At 50.9% G+C, this 19,321-nt stretch overlaps 1 protein-coding gene across 4 annotated transcripts; it reads right to left on the minus strand.

Annotated features, from left to right (window-relative positions):
• Positions 1–4,168: 4,168 nt before the first annotated feature.
• Positions 4,169–18,704, minus strand: TMEM222 (transmembrane protein 222). Of its 4 annotated transcripts, XM_036257006.1 has the most exons (7): positions 18,483–18,704; positions 10,928–11,012; positions 9,401–9,432; positions 7,212–7,308; positions 6,998–7,128; positions 6,114–6,246; positions 5,751–5,846 (listed from the first exon to the last, which is right to left on the minus strand). In XM_036257006.1, exons 1-6 carry the CDS (start codon positions 18,614–18,616, stop codon positions 6,126–6,128), a joined length of 600 nt encoding a protein of 199 aa, XP_036112899.1. In that variant the 5' UTR covers positions 18,617–18,704; the 3' UTR covers positions 5,751–5,846; positions 6,114–6,125. The 4 variants fall into 4 exon arrangements, with proteins under 4 accessions (XP_036112900.1, XP_036112899.1, XP_036112898.1 ...); XM_036257007.1 differs by lacking the exon at positions 6,114–6,246 and having other exon boundaries at positions 4,169–5,846; XM_036257005.1 differs by lacking the exon at positions 5,751–5,846 and having other exon boundaries at positions 5,865–6,246.
• Positions 18,705–19,321: the final 617 nt, after the last annotated feature.

The raw sequence follows: 19,321 nt of genomic DNA on the forward strand, positions 1-19,321 counted from the left end.
TAGGAGGAGGAAACACCTTCTCAGGAGGGCCTGATGCAAAACCGGGCCTGGATTCCGGTCCCCAAGGGTGCGCCCTAGCCTCTGCTTTCAGAAAACCTAGAGCCCATTTGCTTGGCAGGAGAGAGAGATCTGGGACTTGGCCCCAGCTCCACTGCCCCCTTTTCCCCCTACTCTGAAACTCCTGTCACCCCTTGGTCTTGGCTGCCCCATCTGTAGAATGGGTAGGAGCCCCACCCTGCCTGCTGAGGAGCTGATAGGAACTTGCTTTGAGGAGCTGATAGGAACTTGCTTTGAAAGCAGTTAGCAGCCTTTCTAAGAACCAGGGAAGGATTGCGGACTGCAGTCAGACAACTGTGAGTAGTTTCTGCTCTGCTATTATGTGACTTTGAGCAGGTTCCTCAACCATTCTGAGCTGCAATTTTCTCCAGTGCAAACTGTGGGCAGCAGAGTGTGAAGACCCCATTACAAGGGAAATGACAGTGCTTGGCACAAGCTGGCATATAGTGAGTACCAGGTGTTCCCTCTTCAACATAATTCCTTTTGACAGCCACTGCCCTCCATGTCCACATACGCCTCCTGGGAAGTGCTGGCCGCAGCAGTAGGTTCTCACACCCTCTCTCCCGGGGAATCCCTTTGAGCACCCCATTCTGCTCCCAGATTCTGCCCCATCCCAAGAATTGCTTTGGTTCCTAGATTACATTTGTTTAAGACCATGGACCAAGGCCACACAAAAGCTTCGAGATCCCCGCAAGTCTGCTCCATTCCACTATGCCTGTCCTGCCTTCCACTTCTTGATATGGATTAAAGATCAGAGGGTACCCCCAGCCTCAAGAGCGGAGGTGGGGCAGGGAGAGGACTCTAATGTTATCCCACTCCCCCCCCCCCATCAGAACTGGTTCCAGTAATGTTATCACCACTCTGAACACCTGAGGGTCACTCCCCTACTCCAGCCCAAGGTCCAGCCATCCTCATTAATTTTTTTGCAAGTCATTCTTATTTTCTTGAGCATCTTTTTTTTTTTTTTAAAGATTTTTTTAAAATTGAGTTTTAGAGAGAGTGGAAGGGAGACGGGGAGAGAGAAACAGATCACCTGCCTCCTGCACAACCCCTATTGGGAATGGAACCAGCAACCCTTCACTGTACAGAACGATACCCAACCAACTGAGGCACACTGGCCAGGGCTTGAGCCTCTTTTTTTTTTTTAATCCTCACCCGAGGACACTTTTTGTATTTATCTTCAGATAGAGTGGGAGGGAGAGAGGGGAAGAAAGAGAGAGAAACATCAATTCGAGAGAGACACATCGACTGGTTACCACCCACACAACCCCAGCCGGTGCTGGGGACAAACCACAACCGAGGTACGTGCCCTTAGTGGGAACTGAACCCAGGTCTCTCTGGTCTGCGGGCCAATGCTCTAACCGCTGAACAAAACCGGCCAGGGCGAGCCTCTTTTTTATTATTTTTCTTTATTGATTTGAGAGAGAGGAAGGGAGAAGGAGAGAGAGTTGAAACATCAATGAGAAAGAACACAGATTGGCCGCCTCCTGCATGCCCCCACTGGGGATCAGGCCCACAACCTGGGCTTGTGCCCTGACCAGGAATTGAACTAGCAACATCCTGGTGCATGGGTCACTGAGCCACACTGGCCCAGCTTGAGCCTCTTTTTACTCATCTGTTAAATGGGGCTGGGTGGGGGTTTAAGCCCTTTTCAGGTGGTTTGGTTTTCACTACAATTCAATGAGATCCCTGCAGACCTTTCATAAATATACACATATGCATGTATTTGCATAAGCAATATCCATGTGTGTGTGTGTTGCATTTATGTTCAGATAGAGCAGGAGGGACAGAGGGAGGAAGAGAGAGAAACATCGATGTGAGAGAGACACATCGAGTGGTTGCCACCCACATGACCCCAACTGGGGTCGAGGAAAACTGCAATTGAGGTACGTGCCCTTAGTGGGGAACTGAACCCAGGACTCTCGGGTCCGCGGGCTGACGCTCTAACTGCTGAGCCAAACCAGCCAGGGTAGCAATATCCTTTGTGTTCACCATGGGAGAGGTTAATGTGTTACCTGCTTCCTCCATCAAGTCTTCCCAAAATGGAAGGAGGTTGGCCAACAGCATCCTCACCCCTTCCCACCCTGGTCCTGGCTCTAATCAAGGATGTTTCTCTAGCCTCCACCTTCCCACCTGTCAGCAGCTCTCACCCCTGGAAGGCATCAAACTTTACTCTTCCAGCTTCTGAATTTCCTTCCATTCTCTGATCTCCTGTCTTTATAGCTATGACTTCTTTAAAAAAAATTATTTATTGATTGTTTGATTTTAAAGAGAGAGGGAGAGGGAGAGATAGAAACATCGATGAGAGAGAACATTGATTGGCCGCCTCCTGCATGCCCCCCACTGGGGATTTGGCCCACAACCTGGGCATGTGCCCTGACCGAGAATCGAACCAGTGAACTCTTGGTGCATGGGTCGACGCTCAACCACTGAGCCACACTGGCTGGGCTAGCTGTGACTCTCTTTGATTCTGATATTTCTGTGTAATTCTCCTGCCAACTCAACCTGGACTCTGCCCCCCCCCCCAAATGAAACCGTATTTCCAAATTTCCACTTCTGTGAACACCCCCCATGTCCTGATCTCCAGGCCTCCTGCTGCTTCCTGCCAGTCACCAGATTGCCCCTTCCCCCAAGTCTGGCCCTTTCCCATCCGTCCTCCATTTCCCCCTCTCCCACGCCCAGGTCTCAGTTCCTGCCAGCCTCATGGAAGTTTCCTCTTCTTCGGTCTTATGGCCTCCACATCCAGCCCTTCCAGCCCTTCATTGTACAGCTGTTAGAGGGTCCTGTCAACACCCCATTTTTTCATTCCTCAGCTTTGAAAGGTGACAGCAGGTAACCCTATGATCCTTTAACAGGTCTGCTCCAAACCAGCCCAGCCTCCCTTAGACACTCTCACCGACAGAAGTCTCATCATCTCCTGACAGTCCACCCTCCTTCTGGACTGCCCAGCCCCTCAGCCCGACTCCAACTGTCCTTAGAGCCTTACTGCAGACTCTGCATCCCTTTAGCATCCTGGCCATCTGTGCGCCCTAACCCTACACTGCAGACTGCTCCCCACTGTCACCTGCTGGGGGTGCAGGCCCGCTGCCTATACACTATGGCCAGTCTCCAGGCAACTCTAAATGGCCAAGAGGTCCCAGATCTGGGTTAAATTCCCTGGAGGGCCACATGGGCCTCCACGGCCTTGGGACAATGATGACCTCTGGAAGCCTCGCCCTCTCCCTTTACGGAACAGGGACAGCAGCAGCCATCTCCCAGGAATACCTCGCAAGCATTTCCTTTTTCTGGTCTCCAGCATCCATTCTCTCTTGGTGGTCATAGTGCCCCAGTCCTTTGGAGAAACAGCCCCTCCCTTCTTCCCCTCCTTGTGCTCCAGCGAGGGTATCTCACAGGGTGGTTCCGAGTCGGGGCTCCAGAGCCAAAATTCTGGATTTGAACATGGTTCTACTTTTCCTCTGTGACCTTGAGCAAATCAGTTTACTTCTCTGTGCTTATTTCTTCATTGGTAAAATGGGGATGATACATTTACCTCACAGGGCTTTATGACAAAGCATGGCACATGGTAAACTGCTGGGTGACTTTCATGGCACCTGTTTATGTCCTGTCCCTGCAAGGCTAATTAAAAATTCTGCTAGGCAGAAGCAAGCCTTTAAACTTCTTTCTGTGTTTTTTCCATGTACTGGAACTCCCCCCATCACACCAATCAACTCTCAGACGATATGCAAAGAAGATTTTTGAAGACAGGATTTTTCAGAAGTGGGAGGGGAGATTTGCCCTGGAGAAACTTCAGGCTTGGAAACCACAGCACCACAGGGTCTGGGACGAGCTGACAGACGCTGACCCAGGGTTCTGAGGGTCAACAGCTACAGCTGCCCTCAAGGCCATCTCCAGGATTGAACACAAGGGCCCTCAAGATTCAGAGACCAAATCCTTTGCTAGTTCAACATAAGGCAAGGTTAGGAAAGACTCCACCAAGGAAGTGACTTTTTTTAAAATACGTTTTTATTGACTTTTTCTTTTTCTTTTTTTAAAGAGAGAGATAGAAACCTCGATGTGAGAGAGAAACATCAATCAGCTGCCCCCTGCACACTCCCCACTGGGTATCGATCCCATAATGCAGGCATGTGCCCTGACCGGGAATCAAACTGGGACCTCTGTCCATGGGAAGATGCTCCATACACTGAGCCACATCGGCCAGGCCCAAGGAAGTGACTTTTAAGCTGGGCTTTGGGAAAAAAGGCCATGATTTTAACAGGTGGAAAGCACAGGACTGGAAGTGGGAAGTATGGAGAACAGGTGCTGCCCTGTCCCGCTGGAGAGGAGGGTGTGCGGAGAGAATGTGGGGCCCTGAAGGGCACAGAGAGAGGCATGGCGGAGCAGGACAGTGACTGGATCACTGGGGCTCAGTATAAGGAACTTGGCAATGTGACTGACGAACAGGGCAGGAGCCAGGGGATAGGGCTCTCTTGGCTTATCCCAAACTGTAGACCTCTGGGCTGTAATCTGCTCAGCCCCAACTGCCAAGTTCCTCCCAACAGGGCGCACGGGAGGGACTGCAATATTCGTCTGCCTTGAAGAGAAAGCTTTGGGATGGTGGGGGAGGAGTGGCAGGAAACTCCCAGAGGCTGGGCCCAGGGCAGGATATACCTGAGGGATGTTCCATCCCTGTAAGCCAGGCACTGGAAAAGACTCCTGGGGCAGAGGTACTCAAGATCTCCAAGGACATACGAGTTGCAGAGGCGAAGGACCACTAGAGTTTAACTCTTTTTTGTTCTGTCCAGGGAGCCCCACTGGAATCTGTGGGACAGGGGTTAGGGGGCAGCACAGGCTCTTCCCACAACTCAAAGAGAAGAGGGAGCCACAGCAGGTGGGAGGAGACAGCTCCCATTTAGCTCCATGATGGCGCTGGCTGCTCTGATGGCCCATCTCGGACCCAAGGGGTGCCATCAGCAGTGTGAGGCCCACATCTGGGGCCAGGGCCAGGCTGTTTTCAGTGCTCTGATCTACAGGGTGTCACTGTGGACACACCAGTGTCACTCATCTCTCCAGCCTGACTGGGGGAGCCCAAGCCCCACAGTGCAGGGGAAGATGGGCCCAGTGCCTGGGGGCCTTAGGAGAATGGGAAGATGGGGCGGCATGGTCTGGAGGACCAGGAGATGAGGCACAAACTACCCCAAGTGCAGCTTCTGGCAGCATCCAGCCCTACCGGACCATTCTAGAGGTCAGTGGCGAGGGTTCCCAGGTAGCCTAGTTTATGGAGACTTCCTACTGTACCCCACCCGCCCCAGGACCAGAGCCCTGGCAGGAGGCTAGGCTCCAGATTCACCTCTGGCCCTGCCTGGTGGTCCAGATGCCTCCCCTTCCCCGACCAGGCACTGAGCTGAGGCAGAGGGAGCCCAGCCAGCAGCACAGAAGCAGCTCTACAGAGGGAAGCTAAAGCCTTTCCAACAGATGGACAGAGAGGTGCCTCAAGCACCGGGGTCACCGGCCTGGGAAGGAGGGACAGGGAACTTCTGAGTGACCAGTGAGACACAGCATGAAACTAACACCCCTAGCCCTGGCTCGTCTTCGGCCCTATTCCTTCCCACCTAGTCCTGACTCATGGGTCAAAAACAGCAGCAGGTCCATCCTGGCCTTTTGGGGTGAACAGAAAGAATCTGGAACCGAAAGGAGTGGCGGGTCCAGGGCCATGAGGCAGCCATCACCGAAGGTTAAAGACCAGGCTGGTGGTTACGATGATGCCCAGGAGCAGGACGAAGGGTAGCCAGGTCTTCACGAAGGCCCCAACACTGACAGAGAGAGGGGAGTACGGGTGGGAAGGGCCTGCTAAGTGAGTGTGCCACCCAGAGCCCCATCCATCCAAACCCGAAGGGGCTGCTGTCCCTGAAGAAGCTCCTGGAACTACTCCCTCATCCTTAACTTGGTCAACCAAGGGATTGGGCTGGGTCTGGTACCCACGACAGAGCACTGCCAACTATGGTCCTGGGCAGGAGCTAGTCCAGGCTCCTGGTGGAGACGTGACACCTCTTTGGGTGGGTTACAGAAGACATGCTCACCTTCTCTATGCCTCACTGGCTCCGTCCACAATCACCCGTCTCTGGGGAGAGGCCTTCAGTGAGAGGACCCGGAACTTGTCTGGGCATGAAAGCCAGGAGCAGTGTCTGCCCACAGCTCTCATAATGGGGTCCCCTGGGAGGGGAGGAGTCAGCAAGAGTTAGCACAGCGTCGTGGCTGGGGTCAGGGTACAACCCTGGCTCTGCCTCAGTCTGTGTGTGGCCACAGTTACAGACTTCTCAGGGGACTTCTAAAAGCCTTTGGACTGTAAAAAGACCCCCAAGAGTCTCCTTTTCAGAAGCTCTTACTGATGAGGGCAGCTAGAGGACAGCCTAGAGAGGTGCATGCTGCTTCAGATGGGTGCGTCATTCAACCTCTCTGAGGGGCCTTACCTGTGAACTGGGACTAAACCTCTGACCTCACAGGTCGTGAGCCTGTGGCTTCTGAGGTCCTCCCAGACAGCCACCAGGGCCCACCCAGAGCCCTGCCTCAGATGCTGGCGCTGGGAAGAGACCCTGTGGGGCAGTCACCCACTCTCCTGTGGGGGTCTACCTGTTCACTTGACCTCAGCATGGGGATCTATGCACTCAGTCTCCCTGAGGAGCCAGAATCATCGTTCCCATTTCACTAAGAACAGCTGCAGCTGAGGGAAGAGGCAGGTGCCTAAGGTCTCACAGTGAGCAGGTGACAGAACTGGGCTTGGGACCCAGGTGGAGCTCAGCTTCAGCACATCCACCTCCCTCTCCACCAGGAGCTCAGCTAGGTGTTCTAGGACCTTCACCATCTCCAACCAGATCTGCTGTGTTGGCTGGAGGACTCCAGAAATGGCCCTGCTGGGATCTTTGGGAGAGCAGCCCCAGGACAGGGCGGTGGGCGGATGGCTCACCTGACATACTTCCCATAGAGCAGGCAGAAGAAGCAGAGTGTCACCATGTTCCAGTTGGTGCTGTTGTTGTAGCGCATCAGGTTCAGGGCCAATGCCACGTGTGAGTGGCAGTTGTCACAGCAGAGATTGTGCTGGAGATGCAGGACGGAGGGATCAGGCCGGGCCGTGAGGGAACTCCCATCCTGGCTCCCACCCTCAGGAGTGGCTCACCTACCATGCGGTGCTTGTACTCCTCAGAGGCGTCATGCACAGCTGTGTCCCATGCATTGGGCCCGCTAGCGTATACCCGAGCAGGGTCCAACTTCCAGTACCTGAAGGAAGAGGGGAGTTCTTGGCACTGGCTCAGCTCCACCAACGTTCCCTGATGCCCACTCTGCGCAGGGCCCTGAGCTGGGCACTGAAACTGCAGGGGTGAGCCAGGTCCAGGAAAAGAAAAGCCAGGTCCAGGTCGATGTAACAGTGTGAGACACCCAATGCCATGTGGATCCTGGGGAGGACATGAACTAACTCAGTTGGGGGTGTGAGAGGCTTCCTGGGGTAACATCGAGTCTGAAGGAAGAGGAGTTAGCCAGGCACAGAACAGGGAGTGGGATTCTAGGCAGAGGGAACAGCTTGAACAGAGAGAGACAAAACTGTGCAGTATGTAGCAGAAATCAAGGGAGGAACCGGGTGATGGGATATTGGAAGGTGAGGCTGGAGACACAGGCGAGCCGTGTGTTGTAGGGGACTTGAATGTCACCCTGAGCAGTTTATCCATCAGAAAGCATTCTCCTCAATGTCCCCACATAGGAGATTAGGTTGAGTGGGAGAGAAGCCAGTGAAGCTAAAGCTCATAAACCTCAAGCTGGGTGAGACCCCTGAGGGAGTGCTGGAAGGTCAGAGCGCCCTCTGGCTGCTGTGAGTGGAATATCTTGGCACAAAAGCCTAGAGCAGGGATTTTCAACCAGTGTGCAGGAAGAATTTTTAAAACATGCAATATAGCTCTGGCCGGTTTGGCTCAATGTTTGGAGTGTGGCCCTGCAGACTGAGGGGTCATGGGTTCGATTCCCGGACAAGGGCATGTACCTGGGTTGTAGGTTTGATCCCTGGCCCCAGTGTGGGGTCGTGTGAGAGGTGACCAATTGGTGTCTCTCTCTCACATCGACATTTCTCTCTGTCTCTCCCTCTTTCCCTTCCACTCTGTCTAGAAAGCAATGGAAAAATATCCTTGGTGAGGATTAATAAAACAAACAGCCCTGGCCAGTTTGGCTCAGCGGTTAGAGCATTGGCTGTGGTCCAGAGAGACCCGGGTTTGGTTTCTGCTAGGGGCACGTACCTCGGTTGCAGTTTGTCCCCGGCCCTGGCTGGGTCGTGTGGGAGGCAGCCACTCGATGTGTCCCCTTCACGTCGATGTTTCCCTCTCTTTCTCTCTCTTCCTCTCTCTCCTTCCCACTCTATCTGAACAAAAAATGGAAAAATGTCCTCAGGTGAGGATAAAAACACACACACACACAAAAACAACAAACATGCAATATCTATTTAGTCAGGGGCACTGACCTCTTTTCCCTTAGATTGTCAAATAAAAAATGACAACAGTCAACACAACAATAGCCGTCTGGTGTGAATGAATCAAATTATACCTACTTTTTTTGTCAAATCGGCAAAAAAAGTATCTTTTGATGTGCCGCAGAATTTTAATAAGTAGTTAATATGTGCCATGAGATATAAAAGGTTGAAAATCACTGGCCTAGAGACAGGTGACCAGTGAGAAACCAATGTGGCCTGGGAGGGGGCTGTGCAGGGGTTCCTGCCTAGAAATGGGTGTCAGGAGCCTCAAACAGCAGCCTGGCAGCAGACACCCAGCTCAGAGGCCCTGGGCCCCCATTTTACCTGCTGAGGAAGCCCACAGACTGCCTCTGTGTGGGACACCAATTCCTCCTTGGGCCCTGGCTCTTCCTGGGCGCAGCCTCTGGTAACAGAGCATCTGATGCTGTTCTGAGCATACAGATGACAGAGACACATTTGAGGTGGGCTCCCCAAGAGAGAGAAAAATTAAGTCCAAAAATCAAAGCAAACTAGCAATAGCTCCTGGAGGACTTGAACTGTTTTTATTCTCTCCAACCAGAACTTTCTCCAACCAGGAGTTCCAAACGATGCCTCTTTTACACCTTAAGTAGTGTGTCCGCTCCTTGAGGGGCAGGAGAAAGAGTCTAAGTTTTGGAGTGAGACAGACCTGGGTGTGAGTCCCAGCTCTGCCACTTCCTGTGTGATCTTGACCAAGTCTTGTCCCTTTCCTCACCCTTCCAATGGAGCTGAAAATGCGACCTTGAAGAACTGAGGTAAGGCCTGGCTGACCTGTGGATAAAGGACCCAGCTAGGAGGAACCTGGCCCTAGGGCCAGTCATATGGGTGTTCATCACTTACTTGGCAGGCTTCCCAAAGGCCATGTTGTCTTCCTGTTGAGAGACAAGAGCAGAGGTCAAAGGGGAACCTGCAACCAGCGCGGAAGATGGACCTGGGTTGGCGGTGGAAGTGCAGTGACTTAGGGGATATGTCGGGCGGGCTGAAGGGAGGCCTGGGCCCTGCTCTGGGGCTGGCTTGGTACATGAAGTGCCACCAGCAGCTTGTCTGTGGGAAGATGGCAGCATGGCAGGAGTACACAGAGCACTGTATGCTGAGACCAAACACTTGGGGTGCCAGCCACAGCTGCCTCTTGGTATGGCTCCCAGTTAATTCTCTCACTCTGTCTGAGCCTCATTTTCTCCAAGTACTCTGGTCACGTTTTGATCTTTTTATTTTATTTTATTTTATTTTCCTTTATTGATTTTAGAGAGAGGGAGGGAGAGGGAGATAGGGATAGAAACATCAATGAGAGAACATCGATTGGCCGCCTCCTGCATGGCCCCCACTGTGGATGGGCCCACAACCTGGGCATGTGTCCTGACCCGGAATTGAACCAACAACCTCTTGGTGCATGGGTCGATGCTCAACTACTGAGCCACACCAGCCGGACCAAGTTTTGATCTTTGATCACCAGGAGGCAGTTTCTTTGTGGCACGAATGAGGACACCCTTTGACTTCCCAACCCCAAGTGGTGCCCACACAGAAAGCCCTTCTCTGCATCTGCCAGTCTGACAGCACTCAGAGCAGGGCAGGGAAGGGGGTGGGACTCAAGAGGCCTTCCACGAGGGAGGCACTTCAGCCAAGTCCTACATCTGCCACATAAGGTGTGTGCTACAGGAGTTATGCAGGGACAGATTCTGGGTTCAGAACCTGCAGACAGCTGGTCAAAGATGAATTATCATAAAAGTATATGACAGTGAAAACAATGGACATGAAAGACCTTTGTTGTGTTAAGAAGATCATGACAACTAGTAATATAAACAGGCTGATGCCACCATACCCTTTCATCCCAGCCATTGATGAAGTTGTAACCTTGATATAGACAGGATGCTGCCTGTGCATCTGGGACAAGCCCACTACACTTATCTTGGGCACATCCCCGCAAAAGACCCGAGAATGGTTGATTCGTTGTAGAAGGCCCACCCCCTCTTCTCCATGGCCACACCCAGGGAACCATATCAGCCTCCCCTGGGCCCCCGCCTTGTGACTCCCACCTTCTGAGGATCCAGAGATGTGGTTCCTGGATGGTCTGACTCTCCACTCTCGCCTCTAACCCTACCCATGTCTCAGTACCCAAGGAGTGGGCAAAGGGCTGGGTCAGTTATTTAAGAATCCTTCTGGCCACACTGCCCTCCTGGCCTGGCCTGGAGACAAGAGAAGGGGTAGAGTGGTCAAACACTGGTGAGGAGCAGAGGGCCAGAGCCAGGGCTGTGTGCTATCTGCATTTTCTTGGTTCTTGGGGAGACAGGAAGCTGACTGCGGGAAGGCAGGCCAACTTTCCACTTAAGCCTTGGAACCCTCCAGAGGCGGGGAAGAATGAGGACTCACCGAGACAAAGTAGGGGCCAGCGAAGTCCCGAATGACTCCTGTGGATGTGCAGATGCCCATGTGGCCAATGATGGGGAAAAGCCACCTGTGAGGAAAAGGGACAGGGAAGGAGCTGAGCTTATGAGGTTTTTCAGTTGGTCAGACAGACGCTAGGGGCACTCCATCCAGTGTGAGAGCATGTGACTGTAATGTGGTGTGATAAGTGCCCACAGGGTGGCTAAAGGGGCTGGGGAAACACAGAAGAGGAGCAAGTGCAAATGAACAGTACAATGGCCCACAGAATGGCCACAACTAAAAGGACAATAACATCGAGTGGGTAAGGATGAGAAGCTACCGGAACCTCCATTCACTGCCGGTGGGAGTATAAATTGCTTCTACCACTTTTGAAAAACTGGCAATACACTCTATGCCTCAGCAATTCCACTTCAGAGTATACACCCAACAGAAACGAATGCCCCGTACAAGAATGCCCATAGCCTTTGTGTAAAATAGCTGGAAACAACATTTTTCAAAACTCATTGAACTTCACACTTAAAATACATACATGTTATTATTTGTCAACTATATCTCAATGAGTAAGTAAACTGGGGTACAACCATGTAATGAAATAGTAGGTAACAATAAAAATAAATAAATTTCTGCTACACACAAATTCTCACAGATGTAAGGCAGGGTGAAAGAAACCTTACACAAAGGTACATATGTATTATTCTGTTCATATGAAGTTCAAGAAAAGGCAAAAGTAGCCCAGTCGGTGTGGGTGGCTCAGTGGACAGAGCATTGTCCCATGGACTGAAAGGTCCTGGTTCGATTCCTGGTCAGAGCATGTGCCTGGGTTGCAGGCTCGATCCCCAGCAGGGGGTGTGCAGGAGGCAGGCGATCAATGTTTCTCTCTCACATTGATGTTTTTATCCCTCTCTCCCTAAAAGAAAAAAGTAGTCTATAGTGCTAGAAGGCAAAAGAAAGAGGGGTGATCTCTACAGTAGAACTGACTGGCATAAGAAAGCCCTTTGGGTACTGCAAATGTTCTCTATCTTGACATTAAGTATACATATGTAAAAACCCAATGACCCCTATACTTAAGATTTATACATTTTATGGCATATATCTCAGTAAGTTTTTTTTTCTTTATTGTTTTTAGAGAGAGAGGTAGGGAGAGAGAGATAGAAACATCGATGAGAGAGAACATCAACTGGCTGCCTCCTGCATGCCCCCCATTGGGGATCAGACCCATGACGTGGGCATGTGCTATGACCGGGGAATCGAACCGGCGAACTCTTGGTGCATGGATCGACGCTCAACCACTGAGCCACACCAGCCAGGCAAGTTTTTTTTAAGGTGGGGGAGGGCCCTGGTCGGTTTGGCTCAGTGGTTAGAGTGTTGGCCCTCGGACCAATGAGTCACAGGTTCAAGTCTGGTCAAGGGCATGTACCTCGGTTGCAGTTCGTCCCTGGCCCTGGTCGGGTCATGTGGGAGGCAACCAGTCAATGTGGCTCTAACACATTAATGCCTCCCTCTCACTCTACCTGATGATAAATAGAATATCCTTGGGTGAAGACTTAAAAAATAGAGGTGGGGGAGGCATTTAAACCAATCTGTTGGTCAGGGTAGTTCAGGGAAGGCTTCCCTGAGGAAATGATGAAGAAGCAGTATTAGGAGAAATGCTTAGCAGATTAGGAGAAATGCATGGTGTATTCCAAGAACTAAAAGTCCAAATTCTTAAAAGCCATAGGCATTTTATTTATTTACTTATTTTTAATCCTCACCCAAGGACATTTTTCCATTTTTTGTTCAGATAGAGTAGGAGGGAGAAAGAGGAAGAGAGAGAGAAAGAAACATTGACGTGAAAGGGACACATCGAGTGGCTGCCACTCACACAACCCAACCAGGGCCGGGGATAAACTGCAACTGTGGTATATGCCCTTAGCGGGAACCGAACCCGGGCCTCTGTGGACCACAGGCTGATGCTCTAACCATTGATCAAAACCGGCCAGGGTGCCATCGGCATTTTAAAAAACCAATCTTAGCCCAGCAAGTGTGGCTCAGTGGTTGAGTGTCATCCCATGCACCAAGGGGTTGCTGGTTCGATTCCTGGTCAGGACACATGCCCAGGTTGTGGGCCAAATCCCCAGTGGGGGGCATGCAGGAAGTGTCAAATCGATGTTCTCTCTCATCAATGTTTCTCTCTCTCTCTCTTGAAAATCAATAAAGAAAAAATATTTTAAAAAACCCAAATCTTAGATTGATCCTAATATGCAAAACATATAGGAATCACAGATCTGTCTGTAGTCTGAAAACGATGGCTCCAAGGGCCCAAGTGCTGGAGAGACTGCTCCACTTTAAAGACTCTCAGGGCCAGTGGGCCAGTGCTGGTCTCAAGGCTATGCCCTGCTAGGGAGGTAAGAGGCAAAGCCTAGAGAGATGCAGCTCAAGGATGCAGCTCTGAGTCAATAAAGACTTCACAGATGAGGTCACGGTTAACCTTACCCATGAAAGAACAGGACGTCAACAGGCAGAAAGCAAAACTCTGAAGCAGCAAAGTGCTGCATGTGTCTGGAGAACGGGAGGGGACTGGAGTGAGGGAAGGAGAGTGGTCAGTTCAGAGGTTATTCTGGAATACTGGCCATATGATGGTGATCCTGACCAGAGTATTGGTAGTGGTGGTGAGAAGCCAATGGATTGAAAGACTAGATAGACAGTTTTATCACTCTCTATAGGATACAGGTCTTCTAGGTCTGGAGCCTGAGCACCTCAGATGGGGTCAGAGTGGTTTTTTTAAGAACATAATTCAGGCCCTGGCCGGTTTGGCTCAGCGGTTGGAGCGTCGGCCTGCAGTACAGAGAGACCCGGGTTCGGTTCCCGCTAAGGGCACGTGCCTCGGTTGCAGTTTGTCCCCGGCCCTGGTTGGTCGTGCGGGTGTCAGCCACTCGATGTGTCCCTTCACGTCGATGTTTCTTTCTCTCTCTCTCTTCCTCTCTCTCCCTCCCGCTCTATCTGAACAAAAAATGGAAAAATGTCCTCGGGTGAGGATAAAAAAAAAAAAGAACATAATTCGGATTTCATCATTCCTTTGCTTAACACCCGTCAATAGCTTCCCATTGCACTTCAAAGTCCTTTCAACAGTTTGGTCCTCCTCATCCCTTGAAGTCACCTCGTGCCTCTCTCTAGCTACACTGTCTGCCTCTGGTTCCTCAAATACACCAAATCCTCCCACCTCAGTGCTTATTTTGCATTTGCCTCAGCCAGGAACACTCTTCCCCCAGAGCTTCGGAGTGACAGCTGTTTCTTATCATTTAGGCCTCAGCTTGACTGTAATTTCAGAGGTCTTCCCTGACCATGCCTTCTAGAGTAACCACACAACCCCAGGCACCCAGATCCCATTACTGTTTTAATTTCTTTTTTACATTTTTTTTTTATCCTCACTTGAGGACATTTTTGCATTTATCTTCAGATACAGCAGGAGGGAAAGAGGGAGGAAGAGAGAGAGAAACATCGATGTGAAAGGGACACATTGACTGGCTGCCACCCATACAACTCCAACCAAGGCCAGGGACAAACTGCAACTGAAGTACATGCCCTTAGCGGGAACCGAACCCAGGACTCTCTGGTCCATGGGCTGACGCTCTAACTGCTGAGCCAAACCAGCCAGGGCTGTTTTAATTTCTTCATAGTATCAACTAATTTCTGAAATTAGACAGTAACTCACATGGTTACCGTCTGTCTCTTCCCACTAGTATATAAGCCGCAAGAGAGCAGGATTTTCTATTTATCAGAGTAGCTCCTAAGGCAATGCCTGGCATGTAGCTGGACCTAAGTATTCATTGACTAAATTATGAATAAATAAATGCTCTGTATTTAAGAGTAGAGTCCTGCCCTGGCCAGTTTGGCTCAGCGGTTAGAGCGTCGGACTGCGGTCCGGAGAGACCCGGGTTCGGTTCCCGCTAAGGGCACGTACCTTGGTTGCAGTTTGTCCCCAACCCCTGCTGGGGTCATGTGGGTGGCGACCAGTCGATGTATCTCTCTCACATAGATGTTTCTCTCTCTCTCTCTCTCTCCCTTTCCCTCTCTCCCTCCCGCTCCATCTGAAGAAGAATGCAAAAATGTTCTTGGGTGAGGATTAAAAAAAAAAAGAATAGAGTTAGACTCTGAAATCAGACCTGGGTTGAATCTTGACTTTGTTTTTGAGCGAGTGACTCATTCGCATTTCTGTCAGTGACAGGTGGATGGTAATGATAATTACCTCAGCCCAGCTGGTTGCCAGTTCAATTCTTGGTCAGGGCACATGCCCAGGTTGTGAGCCAAATCCCCAGTGGGGGGCATGCAGGAGGTGGCCAATGTTCTCTCTCATTGATGTTTCTATCTCTCTCTCTCCCTCTCCCTCTAAAACTCAATAAAGAAAAAAAAAATTACCTTAATGAGGGGCTACTGTGAGGATCAAATAGGATATGCTTGAGAAGTACTTAGCACACTTCCTTGCACTTGGTAGTTGATCAATGTTGTTTTCATGATGTGTTCAACAAATACTTGCTATCTGATTGGCTGGACTGGTATAGAGTATGTTGTCAAAGACCCATAGTCCTGACCGGGAATCAAACCAGTGACCTCTTGGTGCATGGGCTGACGCTCAACCACTGAGCTACACCGGCCAGGTAACAGCAATCTATTTTCGTTAGGCTGATGTAAGGACTGAATACGATAGTGAATATAAAATGTTTGGCCCAGAACAGAGTAAGTATCCAATCTTTGCTGTTTTTATTAGTAATAGTAGCTATTACCTGGCTTTTCATGCGGAATTATCAACATCTCTGAGGGGGTGGACAGGTCTTTGGATCCAGCTGCCTCCTTTCTGATCCCCCATCCAAAGACAAATTCCTTGTGCCACATCTATTCCTAGAACTATTCTAGGTTAGCAATCATCACATGTACTAGGATGGTAGTTGACCTGTCTCTCTCTCCTTACTGCTGGAGGGTGAGTCTTTTTATGGGAACATGAGCCCTTTGACAGGGCACTCCGGTTTATTCATCTTGATCTTTTTTTTTCCATTTTTTTTTTGTTCAGATAGAGTGGAAGGGAAAGAGAGGAAGAGAGAGAGAAACATCGATGTGAAAGGGACACATCGAGTGGCTGCCACCCACACGACCCAACCAGGGCTGGGGACAAACTGCAACCGAGGTACATGCCCTTTAGTGGGAACCGAACCTGGGTCTCTCGGGACCACAGGCCGACACTCTAACTACTGAGCCAAACCGGCCAGGGCTTCACCAGAGGACACTTTTGCATTCATCTTCAGATAGTGCGGGAGGGAGAGAGGGAGGAAGAGAGAAACATCGCCCTGGAAAGTTTTGCTCAGCGGTTAGAGCATCGGCCTGCGGTCCTGAGAGACCCAGGTTCGGTTCCCACTAAGGGCACGTACCTCGGTTGCAGTTTGTCCTTGGCCCTGGTTGGTCGTGCGGGTGGCAGCCACTCTATGCGTCCCTTTCATGTCGATGTTTCTCCCTCTCTCTCTGTTCCTCTCTCTCCCTCCCACTCTACCTGAACATAAAATAGAAAAATGTCCTAGGGTGAGGATAAAAAAAAAGACAGAGAATCATTGATGTGAGAGAGACACAAGGACTGGCTGCCACCCACATGACCCCAATCAGGCTGGGGACAAACTGTAACCGAGGTATGTACCCTTAGCTAGTGGGAACCGAACCCAGGTCTCTCTGGACTGCGGGCAGACGCTCTAACCGCTGAGCCAAACTGGCCGGGGCCGCCTTGTATATTCTTTTTTTTTTATTCTCACCTGAGGACATTTTTCCATTTTTGTTCAGATAGAGAAGGAGAAAGAGAGAGAGAAACATCGACACCTCGACATGAAAGGGACACATTGAGTGGTTGCCACCTGCACAATCCCAACCCGGGCTGGGGACAAACTGCAACCGAGGTACATGCCCTCAGCGGGAACCGAACCGGGGTCTCTCTGGACCGCAGGCCAACGCTCTAACCGCTGAGCCAAACCGGCCAGGACCGCCTTGTATATTCTTAAACAAATGCATAAACATTTGAAAATGCAAAGCCAGTGTGGCTCAGTTGGTTGGAGTCTTGTCCCATACACCAAAAGGTGGTGGGTTCAATCCTGGGTTGGGGCACGTACCTGAGGCAACCAATCGATGTTTCTCTCTCAATAAAAACAGAACGAAACCCAACAACAACAACAACAGAAACATATCCTTGGGTGAGAATTAAACAAAAAATTTTTTAAAGGAAACACAAAACAGTTGAAGTATTTTTACATAAGACAAAAATTAAGGTCATTTTAGGATCAGCAACATACAAGGCCCAAAATGATCCTTTCTCCACATCAGTTGGCTGTTCTTGATAGAGGAAATAAATCTATCCCATCAGATGAAAGATAGGATGTAGTCAAAAGAGCAAAGTTATGATAGTCAGAAAACTAAGTTTGGGATGCCTTTACTTAGTGGCGTCTGAACTTGATCAAGACATTTAATGATACAAGAAGCTCAGCTTCAACATCTGAGGAGATGCCCTGGCCAGTTTGGCTCAGCGGTTAGAGCGTCGGCCTGCGGTCCGGAGAGACCCGGGTTCGGTTCCCGCTAAGGGCACGTACTTCGGTTGCAGTTTGTCCCCGGCCCTGGTTGGTCGTGCGGGTGGCAGCCACTCGATGTGTCCCTTCACGTCGATGTTTCTCTCTCTCTCCCTTCCTCTCTCTCCCTCCCACTCTATCTGTACAAAAAATGGAAATATATCCTCGGGTGAGGATTTAAAAAAAAAAAAAAAATCAACATCTGAGGAGATAATTCCGACCTCAGAAAGTGGCTGTGAAATTCAGAGAAAATGGGTGTGAAAGGGCTTCGGTAACTGCCCAGCACTGTGAGGAGTGGTTATTATCAGCTGTCAAGGCTGAAGCAGGAGGGCAAATCAGCTCCCCGCAGCCTCGCTAAAAGGCGGCAGCACTACCTGCTTTCTCTCCTGACAATGGCTAATGGTGTAGAAAGAACCTTTGTCTGGGAGGCAAACATCCTGAGACCTAAACATACTTTGCACCTGAGATGGTGTGTAATCTCCAGACTCATCGGCAAGACAGAGGATTGGACTCCCATATCTCTGGGGGCCCTACAGATGTCGACATCCCAAGGAGCAGATATGGTCCCAACCAAACTCCTCCAGACTCAGCAGGATATCTTGCGTAGAGGAAGTGATCAGCAAGCATTTGCTCCACGAATGAATAAATCAGTGTATGAATAAAACAGTGAATGAATGAAGATGTCTTCTCAGACCGTATTAGGGGCCCCTCTTATGTACGAGCTTCCCAGCCACAGAACCTCTCCCGCTAGTCTACAACTGTCTTTATCCTTTACTAGACCGGTGCGATGAGGGCAGGGAGCCGGTCCCATCGTCAGCAGACACTGGCACCAAGCGGGGCAAGGCCTGTGGGCTGCACCACAGGGAAAGGTTGCTGTGCTTTGGGGCCAGAGACTGGTTCGAGGCGGCCGAGAACTCCGCGCGGACCCAGGCTCTCCCCGTCCGGGGAGGATACCGGAGGAAACTCACGTGAGTACCGGAATGGGCGTCCACACCACGCAGTAGGGGAAGCGGCTCCGCTCCACGTCCATGATGCCTCCACTACAGCCGCTAAAATGCTTCTTGTCCGTCTCGGCCGCCGTCGGCGCCTCCACTTCCGCCATTCTGGGCGGGGGCGGTGGCGGCGGCAACTGGAGAGGCGAGATCCCTTCCGCTTCCGCCGTGCTGCGCGCGCCCCGCTCTGTCCAGCCCCTGCTCCGTCGCCGCTTCCGCGTGGCGTCACTTCCGGAGGTGGGGTCCTGCCAGCTTGGCCTTCCCCCCGGGAATTGGAGTCGCGTGCCTCTGGGCCCGGGCTACCTGTACCCCTCGCCCTTGGCCAGCCCGTGGGTTTGCGCTTCCCCTGCGCGGTTGCGGAAGGGATCCCCCCAGGCAGCGCGCAGTCTAGCTCAGAAGACCCACCAGGAACTCTGTAATTCAGTAAACTGAGGGCTCAATCCTAAAAGGTGTGATAACAGGCGATGTTTATTGAGCATTTCTTAGGTGCCAAGCACTTGACGTATATTGTTTTAAATCCCCATAAATTGGTTAGACGTGCAAATGCAGGTATTTACCACAGGTTACAAGAGAGCAATGGAAACCCTGGCCAGTTTGGCTCAGCGGTTGAGCGTTGGCCTGCAGACCAGAGAGTCCCGAGTTCAGTTCCCGCTAGGAGCAGATACCACAAAAAAACAAAAAACAGTTGAAACTCAAGGGGTGAGGTGAATGGCCACAACATAAACCCAGGTCTGTCTCCCATGTCTTTTTTATTTTGTGATCTCACACGAGGCAGTGATAGCATAAAGAAAGGAAGGACCAAGAGATTGTGTATG

The sequence above is a fragment of the Molossus molossus genome, unplaced genomic scaffold, assembly GCF_014108415.1.
Source record: "Molossus molossus isolate mMolMol1 unplaced genomic scaffold, mMolMol1.p scaffold_m16_p_12, whole genome shotgun sequence".
Classification (NCBI taxonomy): Eukaryota; Metazoa; Chordata; class Mammalia; order Chiroptera; family Molossidae; genus Molossus; species Molossus molossus.

Excerpts from the sequence above, each read along its gene's own strand:
- TMEM222 (XM_036257006.1), bottom strand. The coding sequence starts at position 18,616 with ATGGCGGAAGTGGAGGCGCCGACGGCGGCCGAGACGGACAAGAAGCAT. Across the intron at positions 7,129-7,211 it reads AGGAGTACAAGCACCGCATG|CACAATCTCTGCTGTGACAA; the intron begins GTAGGTGAGCCA and ends CTGCATCTCCAG. Across the intron at positions 6,247-6,997 it reads CTCTATGGGAAGTATGTCAG|GGGACCCCATTATGAGAGCT; the intron begins GTGAGCCATCCG and ends CTCCCCTCCCAG.